The following is a 23,764-nucleotide window of genomic DNA, read 5'->3' on the forward strand; positions in this document are numbered from 1 at the left end:
ATCACTAATTCATGGAGCAGTAACCTTTGGAATTGATAACAAACAATATTGCACGCCGAGTTCGCAGATAAAAATGTGAGGGGGTTAGTGAAAAGCATCACATTGAAACCCCCCACTTTTTCTTTATAGTATCGGAATCTCATATTAGAACATAAGCCTAAATACAGATAGTACTCAGTTATAGTCGTTCATAATCAGTAACCTCGTTTTCAATAGCACGTTTGGAACGACAAACATTTGCCACGCTACGCTACAGTAGAGATGCGCTACTCTTGATACAATACATGATTACTACGATTCATTATTTTTATAATAGACGACAATATAATTTAAAGTCTACAGCACATCCTACACATTTATATTGTAAAATAAGAACTAATTATAGCTACATAAGATACCATATAGCTTGAGGTGCCGACAACAGCCCGTTTACTGGCTACATTTGTTCGCGGAAATGATTATAATAGGGAGGTGCAATAAAGATAAAGATTTAATTACTATCTGTAATTAAATCCTACTAATGATTTCTACTAATACTTTTTCTTTACAATGAAGCCTAGACTGTAAACTGTTTGTATACATATTAAAAATAAATAAATTCCTAGTACAAAGGTCAGCGTAGCAAACCAAACACTATGGCATCTTACATGAGTTGTAATTAGTGCTAGTGTGTTATAGTCCAATGTGGTCGTAACTGAACATGCTCTATTATTTGATTAGGTATTAGATATTGTGCCAGTGCTTTAGGCGGTACTTAAACACCAACTACACAAATGTATACTATCAGACTCGAACTAATCTAACTTACCCGTCCAAGTCGTTCGAATCAAGTGATGGGTTCAAAATCATAAACCGAAGTTAGTTCAACAGACCACTTTGCCCGAACTAGAATAGCTTGATTTAGTACACTGGTTAACAACTATTAGTAAACTATTAAAATTGTAATATAAACTTAGGTACCTACCTACATAATCTTGGTCAACATAAAACTCCGATCAGTTTGATGTGAAGAATTTGCAATGAAGAAAAAACAAGAGTAGAGTACCTATATTATTATTCAGCCAATAAAATTATTGAGATAGTGCAAAACTGCCGAGTTCCATGAAGTAGTAAGTATCATAAAACGTTTTTGTAGAATTACTGTACAACGTTAATAATTTATTTGAAAATATGTTTTATTCTTATGAAGGTTTTATGTAACCTTTCTATCGTGCTAAATACTAGGTACTCGTAGGTACTTGGCATAGTTTCAATATTTACGTAACATGAAAATAATTGTCTATGAAACTAATGAAACGCTCCAAGAATGAAGCTCGGATTTTAATAAGTCGTTAAGAACCTATACAACGCCTAAACAATAGCTTTAGAAACTTTATAGGCTAATGTATAATTAACTTAGTTTTAAGCTACATGTATTAAAATAAGGCTGTTTGTTTCATAAATGAAGATAAAATAAAAAAAAAGATGTTTCATCATACGCATGTCTAAGGTCATGCAAGGAAAACTTTGCTATAATAGAAAATGCATTTAGACATTGAGTTCATAGTACGAGTAGTTACGTCTACATTTACCGTATACAAAATCTATTGTCATGTTTAAACGTACAACCATTGCTTACTTAGGGCCAAGAAATTGTTTCAAATACGCCAAGTTGAACCAATTTATTATTATTTGGGTCCACCTGATTCTTTGAAGATAAAGTTCAAGAAATGCTTTGAGTGCGCTAGACTAAATGATAACGGGACTATCCCCACCTCTCGTTCCCACCGCTGCAATCCTGTGTAGCCAGGATCTTTACAGCTGTAGACTAAATGATAGTACTCTTCAACGCTGCCTCGTAGGAGTAGCTAAAACTATCACACTCGTAAATTAGACATGAGTTAGGCCGTTCTAGATGCAGCCCCTTATCGTACACAGATCTGGCTTAAAGCCAGTCTGATTGTGCGTTAGTTCGAGCGCACATAATGCCTTTAGCGGAGTTAAAATTTGATAAAGTTTGTTTTTGAACTAATAAGAATACGTAAGTTTTCCTGCAGCAACGCTTGTTGGAAAACTGTTTGAGCTTTGCAGTTTGCACGACAGGTAAGTCAAGGGGTGGTGTTTGGAGAAAAAATTCAAGTACTTAGTGGGTATTTTATTTCTACTCGTGAAAATATTAAATTTACCAGTGTTATTAACCCATTAAGTGCCAAATAACCAATGGAAACTAACTATATGGCCAAGTAGAAGCACGAATAGAAAATGCTAATGGATTCCATTCGCTCTCGTTCGAAATTATTTTATACCAGTTGCAATAACTTTACAAAACGCTTAACGAACTTTTCGCAGTACTTAAAATTTAAATGCATTATCTCAACTTTAGTACCCGCCTCCAGTTCTGAATACATAGTTAAACAGTTTTATGTTATTGGAACACAAAATGTTAGTGATAGGTTCGCTAGAACGAGTGCGCCGGCGGCTGTTTCTGGATGCAAGCCAGCCGCCCTACACAGCCATCAGCATTCGTTGTTACTTTTAGAACCTTAAAGCTTCAGATATAAAGGCTATGGCTACGATTATAGAGTACACGACTCAAAGAAATAAGTAATACTACGTAGTTTGTCTTCATTATTGCTCTGCTTGCAGTAAGCTGATCCACTTTGTATGGTAGAAGTTAATCCGAAAATAAAGTATACATCACATTTATGACTGCATAAAATTACAGGTTCACCTTTAGAGCACATCAAGCCGTATAAACGCGCAAAATCTGCCGGCTGACTCGACCCACTCATTACATATTCCGTTTCGGCGAGCGAATATTTCGACAACAAACATTATGGTAATTTGGCCGCATAACGATCCATTTTACACCTGTTTACGTAAACACGAAGCTTTTAAGCTTCGGAGACGATTTTGGTTGCCAACGAAAACTTAATTCATATGGGTGGATGGATGGCGAGTGGCCTGTGAAAATCGCTCCGCATATTCACAAGAACGGCTCCACCGGCACGCAATAGTTTGCCAAGTACGGGATACGGCATATTAAGTTAAATACTATGACATTTTATATGGTTGTAATAGGAGCTATTTTGCAACAAAATATACTCTAATGTTCTTTCGACTGTAAGTAAATATTGAAAGAAAAATTTCATACAATAAGACCATACTTAGTCCAATATTTGCCGTATTTATGCACAGTCCGCAAAACAAATAAATGATCTAACGAACACTCATATTTATATAAAGTTGTTTGTTAGAAGTTGTTAACTTAAGTTGTATAACTTCGGGAGCAACTACATATTTTCTTAAAATTTCCTAAATTGACACTTATTCTCTTATTGATCAATCATAAAAGTTAGTAGTTCCTAAAAGAAAAGGCTTAAAATTCTTGATTGTATCGAGTATTTCATTGATATTATAAACAACCAAAACCTTTTACATCAAATATGTTTCCTGTGATTTTATGCCGATCTACGCCATGGGTAAAGTCTATAAAAATAAATTCACATGGATATTCATAAAATAACTGCAGTAAAGATTCCGAGTACCAGTTCAAACGCAGATAATATTAAATGATGCTGAAGTGTCATTCAAACGTATTGGAAAAATTCTACATGTTCACTCCGTATAACGTGCACTCGGTTATTCGCTACTTATATTTTTTGGACGTGCTGTTTCATATTTTACGCGGAGAACACAATGGCATATGTATGTTTGCTCTGATGCTCGATGCAAGTAGGTACTTACTCGAACTTTGAAAAATTGTACACACAGATCTTGTTTTTGCTTCCCAATAGGGTACCGAAACCCGTGGAATTTCCTTTCAAAAATTCACACATTTTCCACTTCTTCAATTCTATTAATTTAGTTCCTAAAATATCCCAGACGAGTCAAATAAGTAGCTGTCCTTAAAATGATTGGGTTTTAATGTTAAGAATATATTAATTTTTACTCACACCACTTCGTTGTACTCGTACACACTGTAAGCAAGTCATTGTTTTCAAAATCTTTACTCCGTTTCCTCTCGAGACGGCGAGTAGTGCTAGGTCTACACAGGATGTATATACCTACATAGGGTAGATATACACAGTGTGCACTCGTGATTTGCGGGAAAGTGACAAGCACTCATTGCCAGCCCGCGGCGCAGACGACACTCCACTCCCCATTGTTGACTTTCACGTGCTACACAAACACTTATATGCACAGTGCATTCGCATAAAAATATCTATGTTATCCAAATACTTCTATAATTGTACTACTAGACAAGGAATTCAGAATAAAATATCTCACAGGGCATGTGCACCGGTTATTAAAAATTACTTTAAATCACGCAAACAAAATGCATAAATAAGTAATCACAACTTAATTCATCGCCATAAAGAATGTGAGCGTTAGTTTGCCAACTACGAGTACAACCATGGTGATAAACATTATCTGCCCCTTTCGATGGCAAGGTCGCACCTTTTATAGTTGAAATAAGTATCGAAAACGTACGTTTTGAGGAATAGTTTATTCATTAGTGCATTAAATTTCATTACGTGCGCTTGAAAATGGGTGCCAATCGAGAAACACCTCTCGGTTGCTGACAATCGACCGTAAGGCCTCAGCCTCGAGTTTAGCGGGCAGCGGGGCGGGAGCGGCGGCGGCGCGGGAGCGGCAGGATCTTATGCGTAAAATCAAATAGACCGGTTCTCGAAAACAGCGGCGCGGCAGCGGCGCTTGAGCGGGCATCGAGCGGGCAGCGCACTCCTTCTTTTGCCCACAATAAATCGAGCGTTAGGAATAAATTTGAATCGAAATAAAATTGTCGCCGTTGTTCAAACATTTCGTTTGTGAATAAAAACAAATATCTCGACAACACAACCCCGAACACAACATTTCGCCGCTAAAGCGCCGCGCGAGCTGCCCGCTTGTTTCGAGAACGGGTCTGCGTTGCCCGCCCCGCTCCCGCGCCGCCGCCGCTCCCGCCCCGCTGCCCGCTAAACTCGAGGCTGAGGCCTAAGAAATAAAACTTTGGTAAGCAATATTTTACTTCGTCACCCTGTCTAGTGGTGCTTAAAATCGATAGTCTTTGTTGTTATCCACTTTGGTTGGAGTTGGTAAGTGGTTTTTTATTTTCGAATGGCAAGTCGATCTTTTACGGGTGCTCGCCACAACGGTCCACCGCTTTTCGCATCAAGCCACTGCATGTCACGCTGTTCAGGTAAGAGCCGGTTGGCCGTTTTCTTGTGTAATAAAATGCGGCTATTGTCTATGTTCGCTTTTAACTCGACGCTTTCAACGTAGGTACGTACGTAGATAAATGAAGTTAAGCTTGTTGAGTTTTAATACAACAATAAAGCAGCTTTCTGTGATCTAAAGAAAATAAACCACGTTTTGCGTGTGTAGTATTGAATTGAAAACAATGGTTGTAGTCTCAAGTCAGTGTTCCGAAACACTAACTTGAAGTCCTGCCTATCTAGGTGTAAAGAAAATAATGTGATTCGCAATTTGACTATTTTTTGTTCGTCAATAATACCTGTGATAATACCAAGTAATGCCTAAAAGTTAATTTTTACCGATATGTAGGTCTTACTAATATGCTTTTTTTAATGTAGGCCAAAATATCTCAAAATTTTCTTTGTCCTACCTACTACATGACTGTGCCCAAGCATTTTACCATAATTATACACGTTTACGACACGTCAGCTTACAGTTTACACACAAGTAACTAACAATGACGGACTAAAGTCCAAACACACGCATAAAAGCAATCTACAATACAAACAAAATGCTTACCCAATCGGGCTTGTTTCGCGCGACTTTGGCAGATGGCGCTACTATAGATTGTTAGAGACAAAGCCCGGATTTGCATAACACGGGCCGGATCATCGGTTCTGATTGTTTCGATGCCAGTTACAGCCCCATGTAATTTGAAGGGATTCCGATGAATAAATAGAGCTAGATTTATAAAACGGCCTCTGGTGACTTTACGTCGGGATACGTCACGTGCTTATGGGATAAAACTAAATCGCGAATTTATAGCCGACGACAATGCATACTGCGATTGGCCGATACTACTTTGTATGTAATAACCAATGCTTGTTGAATGACTCTAACCTAGCCATTTGAATATGCTATATCTAATCTATTTGCAAATGAAAGGTACAAACTTAAAGAAAAGATTTTATATTGAGTGTTTACTTCTTAACACTAATTAAGAATATAAAATTGCTAAAAGGGGTTTTTCCTCTTATTCGTCACAAATACCTATTTGATATTAAATATAATTAATTATCCATTAGCCTTATGAAAATAAATTAGCAATGTAAGTAATTTACAGACTACGACGGCACATTAGTGTTTGCTCTAAGTTAATACTCGATTCCAGAAATTATTTATCTATTAGAGAGTTTCTTCTTAATGACGAGTTTTCATTCCGGGAACTAAAAGTTCCTAAGGACCGACCTGTCAAACAAACCGATACGTGGGCGGTTTCCCCGCAGGAAAAGTCTACAAGTCTATTATGTAATTACAATTGAACTTTAACAATAAATATCAAAATGCGATACAAATTATTACGTTATCGCAAAACATCGTCTCTTAATAGCCAGTCATCTACAAAGTAAAATGTTGCGATACCAAGTACCGGGTGGTTTCATCCTGATAATACATCACCTCTTTGTTGGAAAAAATGCGTTAATATTTCGCGAGGAATTTCATTACTGCGAGGCTTGTTGGCTTTCAAATAAATAGGCGTTTTATTGCTTTTCTTCTCGCTGTTCGATATTGTAGGGTTGAGATTAAATAACGCACAAACATAGCCAATACTTAGGTTAGTTTGCAAACTCCGCGTTCCTCGTGCCTCCTGGATTCTTAATTAACATACGCCGGCTCTCAACGCGTCTTAATCAATCTCAGGGGATTGTCTTAGTGTTAAGCATATTCTCATCGTTCGTGTGCATATCAAGTAAAAACAACCTTCGTGGCGCGCAGCGAAATTGTACTCGAGGGAGTGTAGAAAGAGGGGTGAAAATGAGAAATGCAAATAGGTTGTTGAGCTTTACCCCTCACACAATAAGCCTATGAACGCTTGACAAATAGTATTATACCACGATTGCGCCGTCTACGAGGAAATATAATAAATTAATAAACTGGCAATACGTTACTGTCTCGTTTTATGTGGGAATATTTTTCACTGGTAATTTTCGCACTTAAATCAGGTTTACGCCTGCTAGTGAGGTGTTACATTTAGTCGAAATTCAATTTCCTCCCAATGAAAAGGTTATTTATTGACGTCATACGATCAAAAGTGCCAAGTAACAAGCGGAAATCGAAATATACGGAATGGTCGAGATAATATTGCGAAATACTGTTAAGGGTAAATCTACAGATAAGGTTTTTAACAAATCGCATCGAGACTAAAGCCTGATTAATGATCCTCACTTCAAAGAGTAACTCAAAAGTAACAATTTGGCAAAGTTGAATTTGTTGCTCTTAGTGAAAAGGCCATCGTTGAGTTAACTTTGCAATATCAGATTGATTGAGTTTTTTTTTCTCTTTACTATTGAAATATATCAGCATGTTCGGGTAGGCGCGAGATGGTTTAAAATTAGGCGATCGCCTATAAAAAGAGATAATTAGATGCAGGATTTAGGCAATGTACAGTCACGGAATGAAAAGGTTCGTCAGTTTTCAAATTGATTCCTTCAACGAATCGCGAGCACATATTACCTTTTGAAACTATGTTACAGAATAATCTCGAGTTAGAGAAACTAATCTTTAACAGTTCGTCAGTAAAGTTCAAAATTATTCAGATCAAAGTTGTTTGATGATTTATCTTGTCAAGAAGATTATTATGATTGATAAACTAAAACCTTTTTGTTGGTTCAACCTGCCATTATTATTTCTATTAAATAAAAAAAAACTATTGTCAATTGGTCAATGTCATCATTGCATTGCACTGATGGGATAGAAAAATAAACAAGCAAAACCTTATTCGTTAGCAAAGCAAACGTCATATTTATTTAAATGTTAGCAGCACTGTTTCTTGCACTGTTATGTTGGCAGGTTTGACTCTTACAGTACCTAGTGCAAGCGAAAACCGACACTAAGGTGACGAACCTTTTCATTCCGCGACTGTACTTACTTCAAGCCCTACGTAAAAAGTCCAATGAAAGCACTACCAGTACTTGAACAAGACTTGAATAAAGATAAAAGCCCAACACTGAGACAAGTTGTGCCAAGCGCAGAGTGGGGATGTCACTTTTTATTTTTTCAGTTTTCCCCAACCATTCAGGAGCAAAACCGAGAGAGCACTTGTTTTTACCATGGTTGTGTCAGCGGACTAAAGCGGAGGAGACCCATTTGCCAACTGTGAACTGAAGCCACTAGAGCTGTCAGTCATTGATTGCGAAGATTGTTCTCTAACTTTGTATAAGCTGTCGATAAATTGTTCCATAAATCTGTCGGGAAAGGTTTACCGCGTGGCCGAACGAGGGAGCACTGAGTAAGGGCTCTTACAGATTGGGCGTTAAATATGAGAGTCCCAGTGCCATATCCTTATGTGATAAGATATCAGCCTCCACCTTTGCTAAATTTTCCAGAAAAAGTTCCAACGAATACGAAAAAGAGAAAGAGATCAATAACTAATCTGGAACCAAAATGAAAGCCTAGAAGGGTTTAGAAACTGACAACAAGTAGGTATCCACGTAGAAAACGAAATGTGCATAGCTGTGTCAAATGTCCAGGTTTTGACCAAGCATAACATATATACGACACAAAAAGTAGTTATACGCATGTTCCCACATGCATCTGTCGTCATCTATTACATTTTCCCACCTTGCATCAAGGACCTTGCATACCCACGCATTGAAAAATATTTCGTCTTTGCTTCATAAAACTTCGCATGACATATGATGCATGCAACAAAAGTCCGCATGCATCACAAATCACGCGTACTCTGCGACGGCCCTTGCAGCCGGCCGCACCGGAGCGATACGCGTGATGTAGAGCGCACCGAGCGCGATCTATTGCGCACCTTTGCCCTTGCACTTTTAAACCAATTCATTGTACGGGATTTTTCGCTCTACGCTGAGCGGAGGGCCAGTAACTGCGAAAAATTGGAAGCGAATAGCAGGGAGTGATCGTAAACTAGCAGTAGTCAGCAATACTTACAGCTACGTAAAGGTGATTACGTTTTCTCGTTGCCAATCCTAAGAATTTTGTAAAACATAGTTTGTTAAGTATTTTTAAAGGAATTTTATTACATTTTGTTTATTTTCATAAAGAGGAGACTATATTTTTCATCAATATCATTCCATGCTATTATAAATCTACATACTTAGTCATTAAAATAAAGTGCTCCAAGACACAAATCACTCCATGACCTATCATTCGTTACAGACTATCGGTCTTATTCATAATCATTTTTCACATTTTATCAAATGCTTATTAGAGGTTTATAAAACGTTTGATAAAAATTGTTATTCATAATCGTCATTTAGCGCTAAAATCCTCTTATAACTGTGTGATAAGTTATCGAGAGCTCGGGCCTTGTTTAAAGCTCTAATAAACCTATTTTAACCTAACTTTTATAAATGTCATTTCATATGAATGTCACTTCGTTGGTTTATTTATTCAAAATATCCTTGCTGTGATCCTTGCTTGTGAAAATGAATGCTATAAATGCAATTGTGCATTTAGCCAATAATGCCGACCCAGCGCGACGTAGAAAGCTCTACCGCCAACGAAGCAACCCATTCGATTTGCGGGACCTAAATTTTAAAATAAAATATAGGTTCAATAAGGACACAGTGCGCACCATCATAGATTTGGTGGAAGATGATCTGGTTCAGAGCGCTAGAGGTGGTGGCACGTGTCCTGAACTGCAAGTTTTAGTGGCCATAAGATGTTGGGGACGTCGTGAGGTAAGCACAAAAAAGTGTTTTATTTTATCCCTTTGTCGTGGCTGCTATAATTATTTTCATACATTTTCAGGTACAAGATGATGCTGGTGACCTCCATGGCCTAAGTCAGCCGACAGTGAGCCGGATATGCGCCAGAGTCGCGCATGCAATCGCGAATAAGGCAAATTCCTTCATCAAAATGCCTATCACTATAGGAGAGCAGGAAAGAATTAGTGCCAAATTTAGAGCAATTAAAAATTTTCCTGGGGTGATAGGAGCCATAGATTGCACCCACATTAAAATTAAAAAAACCGGAGGTGACATGGCCCAGTACTATATTAATAGAAAAGGCTATTATTCCCTGAATGTTCAGGTAAAATATATTTTGATTTTATACAGTTTACAACAGAGAAAGATTTGTTTTAATAATGTCTATAATTTTTACTTTGTATGATCTAAATTTTAGCAACATTCAACACTATATTATTGGATGGATTACCTACAGGATACTGTTTTTTTTATTTTAGGTTGTCTGTGATGCTGACCTCAAAATAATGGATATAGTGGCTAGATGGCGAGGCAGTACACATGACAGTCGAATTTTTATGGAGAGCAATATAAAACAACGATTTGAGGATAGGCAGTTTAGAGGACGCCTTATTGGCGATTCGGGCTACCCTCTTCTGCCATATCTATTTACACCTATTTTAAGGCCTAGTCGTCCAGAAGAAGAAGCATACAATAATGCTCACATCTCAACTAGGAACACTGTTGAAAGGTGTTTTGGGGTGTGGAAGCAGCGGTTCCAATGCCTACTCCATGGCTTACCAGTAAGCCTCCAAAATGGAAAAGCTGTGATCATAGCATTGGCTGTATTACATAATATAGCCATTGATATGAATGACACATTGTTAGGTAAATGTTATCAATTTGACTGTACATAAGGAATACAAATCTTTATGACAAAATGTTGACAAATTCATAATATTTTTCAGAACAACATATGGAGCAGGTCCCTGTAACTCCGCAACTTTCGACGGAGAACAGTGTTCACGACAACCGACCTTCATTGTTGAGGCGTAGGTCGCAGTTGATACTACAAAATTTTATAAATCAACATTTTTGAATGGTACTAAAATACATTTTGATAAATTCCAACGATTTACTTTTATGTAATGTCATTTGAGTTCATGAAAATGTTGTATTTTAATTTTTCAGATACTGTTCCTGGCATCTTAATGAAAATAAAAAGAATATTTGATTGAAAAATACCTGTATTTCAATTTTCAGTCCAATTTGTTACTATCACAAAAACAAAACCTGTAGTTCTCTTTAAAAAAGCAATTATTCTGCAAAAATTCAAAACAAATTACTTTATATCACTAATTTAAGTACAATTAGTTTCAACAAACTTACTTTTCTTTAAAACAAAGAAATTGCTTAAGTATAAACGTTTCTATTCGGAGGTTATCAACCTTCTACATTTAAAACAAAATAACCATAATTTACACTATTATTATAAAGGCGAATGTTTGTGACTAGGCATATGTGTATTTACTTTATATCACTAATTTAAGTACAATTATTAAACTTACTTACTAAAAATCACAGTTCAATTCTTATAAACAAATAAATTGCTAAAACAGATAGATTATATAGTCTCGAATAACATATAGGCTTCTTTTTATCCTGGAAAAATGCACAGATCCTGTAGGTTACAGAAATAGTAGTCTACGCAGGCGGAGTCGTGGGCAACAGCTAGTTAATAGTAATCTCAAACTCTTATTAAGTTATGACTAGTAAACATATTCATAGCCGTCTAAATATATTGCAGAAACACAATCAAAATGCGGATTGGAACTGCATAAAATACAAATTAAAAACAAACAGAAGTAAGGGAGGAACTAACTTATTATTTAGAATCTGTTAGTACTTGAAAAACTTTAACATCAAAAGACTTATTATTCTTTATTAATGTGAGTGTAATATTTAAGTTTTTCCTGTAATAATTGATGCTCAAGATCCAAGTTTCTCCCTTTCTTCCGTTCGTTTTCCATTTGAACTTCATGCAGTTCAATCCGGCATTTTGATTCTGTTTCTGCAATTTCGGAAATCCTAACTTTGCTTAAATCAATTAAGCCTTCTTTGTTTAACAGTTTCCTTTTTTTTTTGATTGCTGGTGCTTTAAAATTAGGTTTTGCTTTATTTTCTTTTGCCTCTACTTTTTTATTTTCTTTATCTTCCAATATGCCTCTAGTAGTACAAGCATGTGTATCTTCTATTTCTTCATCAAGTACCACCAATTCATATTGGATTTCTTCATTATTTATCAATTCCTGATCTTGCGTATTTTGAGTTGATTCCTCCTCTTGAATGTTAATTAATTCACTTTTATTTGAGTCCGAGTCAAATCTGTTAACATCGACTACAAATTCATTGGGCAACCAAGATGCTATATCATCAGCCCTATCGTCAGGCACTGATAATGGTGGACCACCGCCAGTTTTAATTTGAGCCTGCCTAGCAATGGTCTTGTCTTTCTTCGCACTGATTTTTATGAGGCTCCATTGCGATTTTAACTGGGTAATGGAGCGGTTCATACCAGCGCACATTGAATTAAACCTGAAAAAGAAATGACAGGATTTTGAATTACAGGTAAAGGCAAAATTTTATATTGAAGGCAGAAATCAAAAGATGTACCAACGTTGTTTGTAAATCAGCCCAAGCCGCAACCTTCCGTTTATTCGTGTTAGTGTCTGTATTTTTATTTTCGATTGCATTTACTCTTTCTTTCACCAACTCTTTCAGCAAATACTGAAAAGCAAACACTAGGCGTCAAACATAAATAAAACCATGCTACAAAAATTAGTAGGCACTTTATCAGGCTAAAAATAAGTACTACCTTATCTTCCTCCAACCAGTTTTCTGATCGTTGCCTTTTAGGCGGTCTGTTCTCCTTCGTCATGGACATAATTAGTATCCGATGTAACTAGCCGGGTCGTCGTAAGAGCTTATTGCAGAGTACAGGGTAAGAGGTACAGAATCCAGAACATACAATCCCAAGTTTTATAAAAGTTTGATAAAACTTGGGAGTTGATCGAAAAAACCGAAAACTTTATTAAATTTTCGTGCCAAATGTCAATGTCAGTAAGTAAAACGTCACAGCTGCCAATTTTTTGTTTTTTTTTTCTGCGATTTGTCTATGATTTTACATGGTCCATCAAGTTAAATCACCAAAAAAGCTGTTTTCGTTCATTCTTTTTGTATAGTCTGTGGAAAGAAAATATTAAACTCTGTTTTAGTTATCAAAGGTTTATAAACGATTATGAATAACGTTTTTTATCAGAGGTTTATAAGAGTGTTTTAAGCCTATCAAACGTTTTAGCTAATGTAGGTTTTAAACCTATATTAGCATTTTATTATGAATAAGACCGTATGAGTTTGTAGGTACTCGTATAACTTTCTAGAAACAAAAGCCATCAGCAATTTAAAAAGATTTTCTATCAAAGCAGAAATCCAAAATTTAGTCGATTAATGGCCTGCGTCTTAGTATCAGATAGAAAGGTTTTTTAGACGACGGCCTCGTTAGTAGCCGGGGTGATATTTCAAAACTAAACAAAGAGATCAAACCCTCTTTGCTCCTGGGCTAACAAAGCTCGAATGACCCCTTTACCGGTCGGCCACTCCTTTGTGATCAAAGCCCGCGTCGCTAAATGTCGAAGAAGATTAATTACCATACAAATGAAGACAATGGTCGTGTAAAAAATGTTATAATTTGTTTTAGTTGTGTTGTTTAGGCTCAGCGTTCACAATAGAGCGGATTATTGTTTTGTTCGTCCGGTTTTTGGGTCGCGTCCGGTGACACGCTTTGGGGTTTCTCGCAATCTGAATCGGGGTTATGAGGGCTGTTTATTAACTGAACATTTGGAACATAAAACATGAATGCCTATTTGGAAGAATTTTCATTACGAAGACAAACATGGAACATATTTTTAGGTAGTTTATTCAACAAAGTAAAGCTAGAGAAAAAGTAATTTATCTTTCTTTTAAATGGAGATTGCCAATATCATTTAACAATGCTATACATTAAAAAGTACCTTTGTACTCACGTAATACACACCGGCTCCGGCATATCAAGCTACATTAGAATTATAAAGTGCTACCAACGTACGAGTAGATTATGATAATAACTGGCAATAATGACTAAAATGACCAAAACACCCAATGATCGACTATAGCTTAGTGAAATTGCTGTATACGAGCGAAACCGCGGGGCGTGCATATGCTCGCGGCGAGGCTGTTTAAGGTGATTACACACTCGAGGGGTGCAAAGCGGCGAGCGTTTAATTTACCGCCATTTGCATGGCGGCTTGCGACCCGATCTGTTTAGTGAGATCGGTTATAGGCAGATGTGTACGTCACTTAAATACATGTTACGTGCTTATTACCTAACAGACTTCACCCATTACGTTATTGATACCGATTTAGAACTCAAATATTGATCCTACCTACGCCAAATATTTTAATGGATGGTTATTAGAGAAGCTGTTCAGAATTTAAGAACGTAAAACACCTAACTTCAAGTCCTGTTAACGAAAATACGCACGTATTAATGTATTTTAATAACGTATCATCAGTTATATTAAAACGATATACTTGAGTTTGTTTAATTACAGCCTCGCTCGTGGCACATATTATTCTTCTCGCCCACTCACAATCGACTTATAAGTTATTAAATAGGTGAGTCACAGTACATTACATTCCATTCCAATGAGGGTTTTCGCGATTGAAAATCCGCCAGATGGCAATACGTAGGCGCGAGGTCCAAATGCTGCGTGATTGGTGGATTTTGACATATCTGTCAATGTCGAAATTTTCAATCGCGAAAACCCTCATTGGATCCTCTTTTCTGGTAAGCACTTTCGTGGGATACGTAGAGTTCCCTCATTCAGCAACAAAGATTATTCAAGAACTTACTCAAGTCTGTAGCTAACGATCTGAATAATTACTGTTCCTAAATGTAAAATTTCCATTTTAAAAGCTTCCGAAATGTATTTTAAGTATGTCTCCATTGAAATCTTAAGCCGTCGAGTACACGGTGGGTGACGCATTGAATCCCGAGCTTAACATAACAATCTTAGAGTTCAAATAAGGAGTAGATGAATGTTTGACTTTGCTCGTCAAATATCGGGAACGAAGTGATCGCATGAGCAGCGTAAACCTAATCATCAAGTGCCAACAGTGGCCGCCATTCGCAGGCACGGAGATGTGTTTAACTTGTAACGTCCCATCCGCGCTGTTTGATTGAGATCGCCCGGGCTACGTTTAGAGTGTACGGATTATGGAATCTTTGAAGTGACTCAGTTTGGAGCTCTTCTTATCTCTTCATTATGACGCGTCGAAAGAACATCGCGCTTAACAAGAAATTCAGTAGTTGAGTTGATAAGTGATATCAGTCGTCAAAATGTGTAGGCATTTGAATTATAACGTCCCGTTCACATTGTTTGATTGAGATCGGCCAATTAGACTTAGAGTGCGCGGAATAGATCATAATAATATTAGGTATCATCCATCATACTCGTATAAGACGCTCTAGATGGTGACTAACGTTTAACTAAGGACTAGGTGGTACTAGAAAAATCTAGTAACACACCTCTCACGTACCTACATAATCTATCATCTCTTATTCTCATACTGGGTTTACTATGTAACGTAACGAAGGATATTGAAATTGACAAAGTATACATAACCCTTCCAATTTTTTAGAAAAAAATATAGCCTAACGTGCGCTGTCATTCCTGATCCCATGTCTCATGTCTCTTTACCAAATATATCAAAATGTAGTTTGAGCGTGATAACGTGACAAAGTATCATAAGGTCACCGAAATTGATTTTTCAATAACCCTGACTCTGCTAAAAGATTTGCATATTCCGTAGCTGCATCCATTTTAAAATCAGCGCACCAATGAAACGCCGCAACAATGCCCTTAAAACTTGTACGTTTCTTTGTCGAGAATGGACCGTCCACAACAATATGAAATGAACGGAGAAAAAAAGTACAGCGCAAACTTTAAAGTGGTTCTATAGGAGCTGGAGAGTATTTACGTCAGTGGCCGGTAAAACATCCTCCGGGCATACAAATCAGTGGAACTGGCCAAGTTTGAATAAAACTTTGCAAAATTAACTTTGATCGTGTTTTAATGCTTGTGTCTGCCTGTCCGTTGTATTAAATTGCAGTTTATATCCGCGCCATCTTCTCTCAACCAGTGTTTGAATGAGTTTCTTGTGAAGTTTAACTCATTTAGGCGGCTCGAAAGAAACTAGGGTTAAATTCAGCTCAGCCAGTTAACGCCTTCGACTCTTGCCTTTTAAAGTTAGAAACTTAGGTAATGAAGGTTCTTTGTTTAAACCCATTTAGGTACTACATATTTATGTTGGGGTAAAGTCTAGAGGTAGTCTTTAGTTTCAGCAATAGCTCGAGCATTTTTTAATAGACGTTTCTGATATTTTCATGATTATAAGGTTCTGGTTCCGATATCCAGATGGGACTCTACATAGTGTGAGTGAAATTACTTTGTGTAAGTATTTTAGAACATTATAGTCTTGAATCAACCTGATCACTTGAAACTAAGTATGATTACATTTGGAAAAGCTAAGCTGTCGTCAAATTTTCCTTGTCCAACGTTTTTGTGGGGTAATAAAATCGGATCTGCCGATCAAGTTTGTGATTTAAAATGAAAAATATTAAAGTTTAAAAAGCTTTAAATAAATACAATTTATTCTATCATTCAAATTCCGTGCATTGACGTAACATTAAAAACGTTATGAGATAATGTTTAACAACAAGTATCTAACAAAGTAAATTAATAAAGCTACGAATAAAACCAACTGTTACAAAAGTATAAAAATAATATAACAAATATACATTAACTTGAGTCGCTGGTGAGGTAATTGAGTTTAGCAGGTCTCAAAAATACCGCTTGCTCGCCGAGGTACTTAGTATGGCGAATGCCAAACGATGGAGCGGGAATAGTAGGTTTGGACGCCATGAACTGAAATTACGGTTAAAGATTGTATTATTCTCAAAGACTTACATATAATCAGTTATGAGATAATACAATATTCAAATACATTTTAAGTCTTACGGCTATCGTAGCAAGTAACATAATAATAATTAAAAACATAAATCATTAAGTTCTTCTCAAAATAATTATCCATACATAAAACAGTTTTCCTGTAGTAAAACATCCATCCAAATTAATAAGAAAAATGTGTTACTTTTTTAAAATAACATATCGACGCCCTTATGAAAGAGGAAATTGCCCAAACTTTGAATAACTCTTAGATTACACATAACCATAGAATATGGCGGTTCAGATTGCCCTAATCTAAATATGGTTTTCTATTCACCGGTTTCCCTATTTTTTTATGTAGGCGTAGTTATGAATGTTTCGTAGAAAACTTGCCCTTCTAAGAAACAGAACGTTTTTATTCTTATAAGATTCATGAAAATCTTATTATTGAAGGAAATTGTACGATAAAAGTTATTCATACCGTTTTCGGCAAAATATCCGACATAAAAATAAACCGCAAAACTTAATAAAGCGTCGCCATTGTCGAGTCGAGTATTTATCGTGGAGCGTGAGGTGAGTGTAATTTCTTAGCAAATGTTTGCACGCTCGAAACCTCTCGACTTAATGACACCTATTGTCGTTGATTAAGGTAAGTGTAACGGTACAATTGACGTGTGAAATAACACGTACCTTTTTCTCGCAATACCTATTAGGCGCTGGCGTCCTCGGTGCTTTGAGGCGCTTGAACGGCCCGCCGAAAGAGAATGCGGGTTTGTTTTTCTTTACGAAATCAAAATTAGGTTCGTGCTCGCCGGGGCCAGGGAATTCTGGAATCTTGTCAGGTTTCGCCATAATGCCGAGAGTGTACGCCGGGGCTTTCCTTCGAATAATTGTTTCGCATTATTAAACTACTTGGTGTTGAAAGAAAATGGCTTAGATTAATAAAACCTAGATGGATAGTCTTCATACAAACGCTTCGTCAAGAGTGAGGCAAAAATCTTATGTCATTAGTGTAAATTTTGTTGGGGAGTGTAGACAGTGAAGGCGATTTTCCCGAAAGTAGGGAAATTTTTAATACGTTTTTAATTATTTTATAACTAACAAAAACAAAACGCATCATATACTTACTTATTTATTGAATTCAAAGTACCTACCTAATTACAATAAGATAAATCGGCTGAAAAGTCTCGATTTCATAAAAAAGGAAGTGTATTTGTACGGCGAACAATTGGGAAATAAATTTTCTTGTTACTGGTATCATTCCCGTATTTAATTTTTGAAAGCCAAATTCAAGCAAAATACGCGTCGAATCGTAGTACTTACTTATGAAATGTAACACTGGTCACTTTCTTTAGTTTTTCTGATGTATTTAGACACCCTTTCACAGCACAAACCGTCTTAATTAATTAAAAGTCGTCGGACGTGTTTACCAATTTTTCACTTTGACAGTTCATGTGACGTTTACGAGTAAGCCATTCTGGCTTACTAAAATCTGCCTCACCTTTCGTGCACTGACTATCTATCTAGGTTTTATTAATCTAAGGAAAATGGTGGAATCCTTTCTATTGTCGGCGCGTTAATTGTTTATCACTTTAATCAAAGAAGTTGTAACAATTAGCTTTTCGTGTCTTAAAAATGCGATCTCAATTTTCCACCACTTTGAAGAAATTAAGTTTTAATGAAACTTCTCAAAATACTAAGCTTAAAGAGGGAAAATAAGTACTTGCATATTAAAATGTATTTCACAGAGAGATTTTATGAGTGAGCTAATTTATCGTCGAGAATAAATTATAAATAAGCCATTTTGGTCGGCCGTTTGGTGTAGTGGTTCAGAACGGACTACTATGCCGAGAGGTCCCGGGTTCGATTCCCGGCCGGGCAGAAATTGAAATGATGAATTTTAATTTCTGTGACGGGTCTGGGTGTGACCATGTATAATATTTATGTATTTAAAGAAAAAAAAAAGTATATAAGTAGTATATCCGTTAAGCTAGCACCCATAACACAAGCATTAAGTTGCTTACTTTGGGGCTAGCTGGCGCTGTGTGAAATTGTCCAAAGATTTATTTATTTATTATTATTATTTGATGTAAGTTTCTAAAATCTCTTTGAACATTCAGCGTATTATGATATAATATGATATTGGAGTTTATACAACATGTGACCTCTGATCTACAAAAAGTCACCTCGGGGTCCAGACAATTTACTTACGAAAGTTTACAGCGTGGGTTCGTTCAGTCATAAAAGTTTTATTTGCCTAGTAGTATTAGTTGCCTTGAAGCACTAATAAATCGTTTGTGGCAGACATTGGTGATTGATTCTATGATTACAACATTGATTATGTTAGTAATATTGAATGGTGAATATACTTACGCGCCAGGTATGGGTGGGCAGTACATATTAGGCGGCGGGGTCCACATGTCCCAGGGCTGATAGGGCGGGCGCGCGGCGGGCCGCATGGTGTACGCCGGGGGTCGCTTGTACCGGACCTTCAAGCCTGGTGCATATGTGGCTGGTCCAGGCACCTTCCCCTTGTTGCCCACAGGGTCGATTTGCGGCGAAACCACCCCACAGGGCACCTTGTATTGTCCTGGATTGAAAGTCAGTCACAGTTACTTGTTCACGGCATTGATCTAGCCGTTTCCGAGAATTATTATTTTCAAAATCTGTTTTAACTTTATAAACAGTTCTCAATAGAAGCACCCTGTGTCGAACGAATATTGAACAGCTTAACAGCTTGTAACTATAAATAGAAAGCTATGATGAAACGTTTAATGTACTGATATTATAATTATGATCTAATATTCAAGTTAGTACAAGCAATCACAAGCTTGAATGAATCTTGATTACCCATGGGACAAAATTACTCACAAAAGTGATAAATAAATACATAGGTATTTTTTTAAACTTTCTTCACAAAGGCTAAAATTTATAAATACCTTTCCTCCCCAAGCCTTGCACGTTGAACAAGGGCGCGTTGGCCCTGGCCACTGGTTTCTGGAAGGTCGTTGGGGTAAGATGGCCAAAGGTATACGCTGGTGAACGCTTTATTTTAGAAAAGCCTGGACCACCTGTAAAGTAATTTAAGGTAAAAACAAACGTGATACTGGACGACTTAGGCCCAGAACAGACGGTGAAACGCAACTGCAACGAACTGATGATTCTGATGAATGAAACTGAAACTTAAAGTTTCAAACTGGTCGCGTCATGTGTGGTCTCTCAACAGACGCTATGGCAGAAACTTAGATGCAACTCAAAAGTAACTAGCAGTTGCAGTTTCGTTTCACCGTCTGTTCTGGGCCTTAGATGTATGTGGTGATGAAACGACTGGAAAACTGAAGTAGTTACAGAATATCTCCGGCTGCTCATAGTGCGCAGGGCTCGGCGTCGGCGCCTCCCCCGCTACCTTCCCACGGCGCTGCGTAGGCTTCGCAGGCACCTGTTTCACCAGCTTCGCTCGGCACTCCCATCCCCACGGCATTTTCGACGTTTATGTTATTTTAACGCAATCAACAAACACTTCAACAAAATGTTTGACACTTGCGCTCTCAAACTTAAGCTGTCATTGTACTTAACTTTTTTTTTAAATTATCAATGAGAATGTAGAGATGTAACGAGCAAGGAGTTTGATACCACACTTGTATTGATTAACTTATTGATGAGTTTGGTTTGCAAATTGGCTGTTTGCTATAGTAGTTTCGGTAAACATCTGGTTAATAGATCAACAATCACTATGATTGGAGATTAGCATAACATAGCAAAACTATTAGGTATTTAGTACATGTCGTGATGAGACCTTTAGAAGAGAGTTAAATAGAACTTGAGTTATCGCAAAATTATTGCCATAGAAAAGAGAATGACGTTCATCAATCTCAGTGAAGCGACCGGGCGACCGTAACTCTTATCGCCCTTAATAAGAAATAACAGAACACCGAAGCCTAGCGTTCCATTCCATAAAGCGTCCTGCAGACACATCTCGCCAACTACACACAATAACGAGGGCCCGAATCACGGCGCTCGCGATAACATTCGGAGATAAAAGCGGCACGGAGCGTCGGAATCAGGGGAGCAAATAAAAACTCGGTGGGAATTTCCACGGCCCAGGAAATTGAGCTGCACCGGATATCGTCGCACCGGGGCGACGTGGGACGGAGGCACCATCCGGTCGAGGTGGGCCGTCTTCATTATTCCTTCATTCTCTCACATTCCAATTCTGCGAAAAAAGAACGTCGCGAGATCGTCGGTTGTTTTTTCATTTCGCAACTTGCCGACTAATTATATTTTTCTGTGACGTGGCCTTTTTGTGTGCTGATTATAAACTTTAAACCGTACCTTGGATCCTGCGTTGGAAGTTACACAAACATAACATTATTTCCAACTAGCTTTCCGCCCGCGGCTTCGCCCGCGTGGAATTTTGTCTGTCACAGAAAAACTTTATCGCGCGCGTCCCTGTTTCAAAAATCGGGATAGACTTCATATCATATGTAGTTGTAATAGATTCTATAGTCTGATGCTGTCCAGTATTATTCGCGCGCGAATGAAGAATTCCAAATGCCTTAAGGAAAAACTTACTAAGTAATATAAATAACAAAATCTACATACTGAATTTACATTTCTAACAAAAATATTTTGTTTACTGAAAGAAATATACCTACGAGTATGTAAAACGATTCTTCGTTTTTCTCAAAAATAGGATAGAATTACATGTATTTATATTATTTATGGATAAATATAATATAAGCGCTATATCTAAAAAATACTTCAAAGCGATGTCGTTCTCAGAAATACTTTACGTAGACTTTTTAAATACTCAGGAGTAAAAAATATGCCTAAATGAGCAAATAATTTTCTGAGTAAATATTTTTCATACCTTCATCTTTGTAGTACTAACGTAATAATAAACTTATTAGGTTTTACTGATTTTACAGCTTTTGAAGTAAACTACTTTTCTCATTCATAGAGTCATCTTTAACTACTTACTTTACTACGTATTTGTGAGGATTCTCGAAAATTTTATCTACGAGCTATTGATGAACATTATTAATGATATATCTCATACAAATAAAATCTGAATAAGTATTACGTATCAACTTTTAACTACACTATATCTTTAAAACAGCTCATGAAGAGTACCTACCTACGTTTGAGAACTGCCCCAAGTTTATTAAACTTTCCAAAAAGTATACAATAAAGTTGTTCAAATACACTTAAGGTGGCCATAATAGGTATCAACCTACCACATAATGACCAACAATTGAATTTGAAAACGTATCCTAAAGTCGTAAACTTCAAAACCCTTAAGGGCATGTTGATCTGCTGGTCCAAACGAATGACTTACGCCCGTATTCACAAACATTACTATAAGGTCTCACAGTGCGCGTGGACACACTGGGTGACACACGCTCCATACAACGCTGTGCGTTCGATTTGCTGCTTCACGGAAGGAAGCATCGTTTGTGAATACTGTGTGTCCCGGCTCTAGTTGTTAAGACATTCTGTATTCGCATAATAAGCAGTTCATTGCGTTGAGGTCTCAATAATGGAGATCCTTATGTTTAAACATCGTGATATTTGGATGCTTTTTATATTTATGATGGATTTCAACATTATAAGTATTTTTAAACCAATCTCAATTTAGGGGTTCAACCCAAAAAAGAGTTTCTTTCCCATTTCGAATATTGGAATAGGTACGTCAAAGAAATATCTATTTTGGCAAAATTTACTTACCTACTACTATGGGGTTCATTGGCATTGGGTTTTACATATTAAAGCGAACCTTTTACTTGGTACGTGTATGCTATATTGCCGGATTCCCGCTAGGGGGTGGTTTTCATAAGCGAAATATAAAAATGTTGCTTACCGTGCTGCTAAACTTTTAAGGAAACGAGATTGAACCACTGGATTATTAAACTTCAAAAAATACTTGTATATTGTTATCAAATAGACCTTTAATCGTTATTTCATTCAAAAGTGACGTTAAAACTTGATGCATAGATGAAATTTCTTCTAACCGCCTCAAAATACAACTCTAGCGTTATTTGAAAATTCTATACAAAGAGTACCATAAAATAATAACACAAGACAATAATGTACTATTACTTTGGCGACCAACAGCGATTTTCATTTTCATGAAATTATAAGTAGGATTATAAGTATACTAATATACTGTACTAATTTTATAAAACAAACGCTAATTTAATAAAAGAACTTGATAAATAATGACCTACTTATCTCTAAGACTTGTAATATCCGGTGGTAATAATATAAGTTATTTGGCTGTTTAGTGAAGTCTTGCCACGTAATTAATTAGGTAAGTACGTGTGGAGGCTCTGGGTAATACTTATCTTCGATCTTTCCAAGTCTGCTTATGAGATCTCGCGAGTTCTGCCAGTGTTCTGAGATACTAAAGATAAGTTTATGTGCTGTTGACGGAATACGCGAGGAAAAAGTCCGTTGTTCTATACAAAAGTTTCTATCGATCCAACCCAAATGTATAGAAATGCAGCTGAATTTTATCACTGTCAGTGGTGACTGATTAATGGTGATTATTTTTTGTTTTTTTTTACTTAAGAGCTGGAATTGAACCCATATTATGGTTACAGCAAGCGAAAGGATTCAAAGGATCATTATTCATAGATTTTTTCAAGTTATTTTTAGAGATAGAAAGAAAAGAAAGAACGTGTCTACTCGTCTGCCACTATCACATTAAAATGGAAAACATTTATTTGGTTCGAACATACAATTTAAAATTAGTTTTAATAATAATATTGTTAGCTCCAATAATAAACCATTAGAAAAAGTCAGATAATATGACTGCAAAGAGTG

The 23,764-nt window shown here is 36.8% G+C and overlaps 4 protein-coding genes across 5 annotated transcripts in view; 1 reads left to right on the plus strand and 3 right to left on the minus strand.

Annotated features, from left to right (window-relative positions):
- Window positions 1-23,764, minus strand: part of LOC135072802 (mitochondrial ribonuclease P protein 1 homolog) — a 304,546-nt gene that overhangs the window by 123,275 nt on the left and 157,507 nt on the right. The window lies entirely within an intron of this gene.
- LOC135075938 (putative nuclease HARBI1) lies at window positions 9,370-11,141 on the plus strand. Of its 2 annotated transcripts, XM_063970394.1 has the most exons (5): window positions 9,370-9,887; window positions 9,958-10,239; window positions 10,394-10,781; window positions 10,862-10,995; window positions 11,085-11,141. In XM_063970394.1, the coding sequence occupies exons 1-4, from the start codon at window positions 9,633-9,635 to the stop codon at window positions 10,990-10,992; spliced, it is 1,056 nt and encodes a 351-aa protein (XP_063826464.1). In that variant the 5' UTR covers window positions 9,370-9,632; the 3' UTR covers window positions 10,993-10,995; window positions 11,085-11,141. The 2 variants fall into 2 exon arrangements, with proteins under 2 accessions (XP_063826464.1, XP_063826459.1); XM_063970389.1 differs by having other exon boundaries at window positions 10,862-11,099.
- On the minus strand, window positions 11,382-13,292 carry LOC135075952 (uncharacterized). Its single transcript, XM_063970402.1, has 3 exons — window positions 12,769-13,292; window positions 12,571-12,680; window positions 11,382-12,488 (listed from the first exon to the last, which is right to left on the minus strand). Exons 1-3 carry the CDS (start codon window positions 12,835-12,837, stop codon window positions 11,828-11,830), a joined length of 840 nt encoding a protein of 279 aa, XP_063826472.1. The 5' UTR covers window positions 12,838-13,292; the 3' UTR covers window positions 11,382-11,827.
- LOC135075963 (uncharacterized) lies at window positions 16,668-20,487 on the minus strand. The gene is made up of 5 exons (XM_063970413.1): window positions 20,288-20,487; window positions 19,879-20,010; window positions 19,313-19,529; window positions 17,630-17,819; window positions 16,668-16,918 (listed from the first exon to the last, which is right to left on the minus strand). Exons 1-5 carry the CDS (start codon window positions 20,418-20,420, stop codon window positions 16,793-16,795), a joined length of 798 nt encoding a protein of 265 aa, XP_063826483.1. The 5' UTR covers window positions 20,421-20,487; the 3' UTR covers window positions 16,668-16,792.

The sequence above is a fragment of the Ostrinia nubilalis genome, chromosome 1 (assembly GCF_963855985.1).
Source record: "Ostrinia nubilalis chromosome 1, ilOstNubi1.1, whole genome shotgun sequence".
NCBI classification, from domain to species: Eukaryota; Metazoa; Arthropoda; class Insecta; order Lepidoptera; family Crambidae; genus Ostrinia; species Ostrinia nubilalis.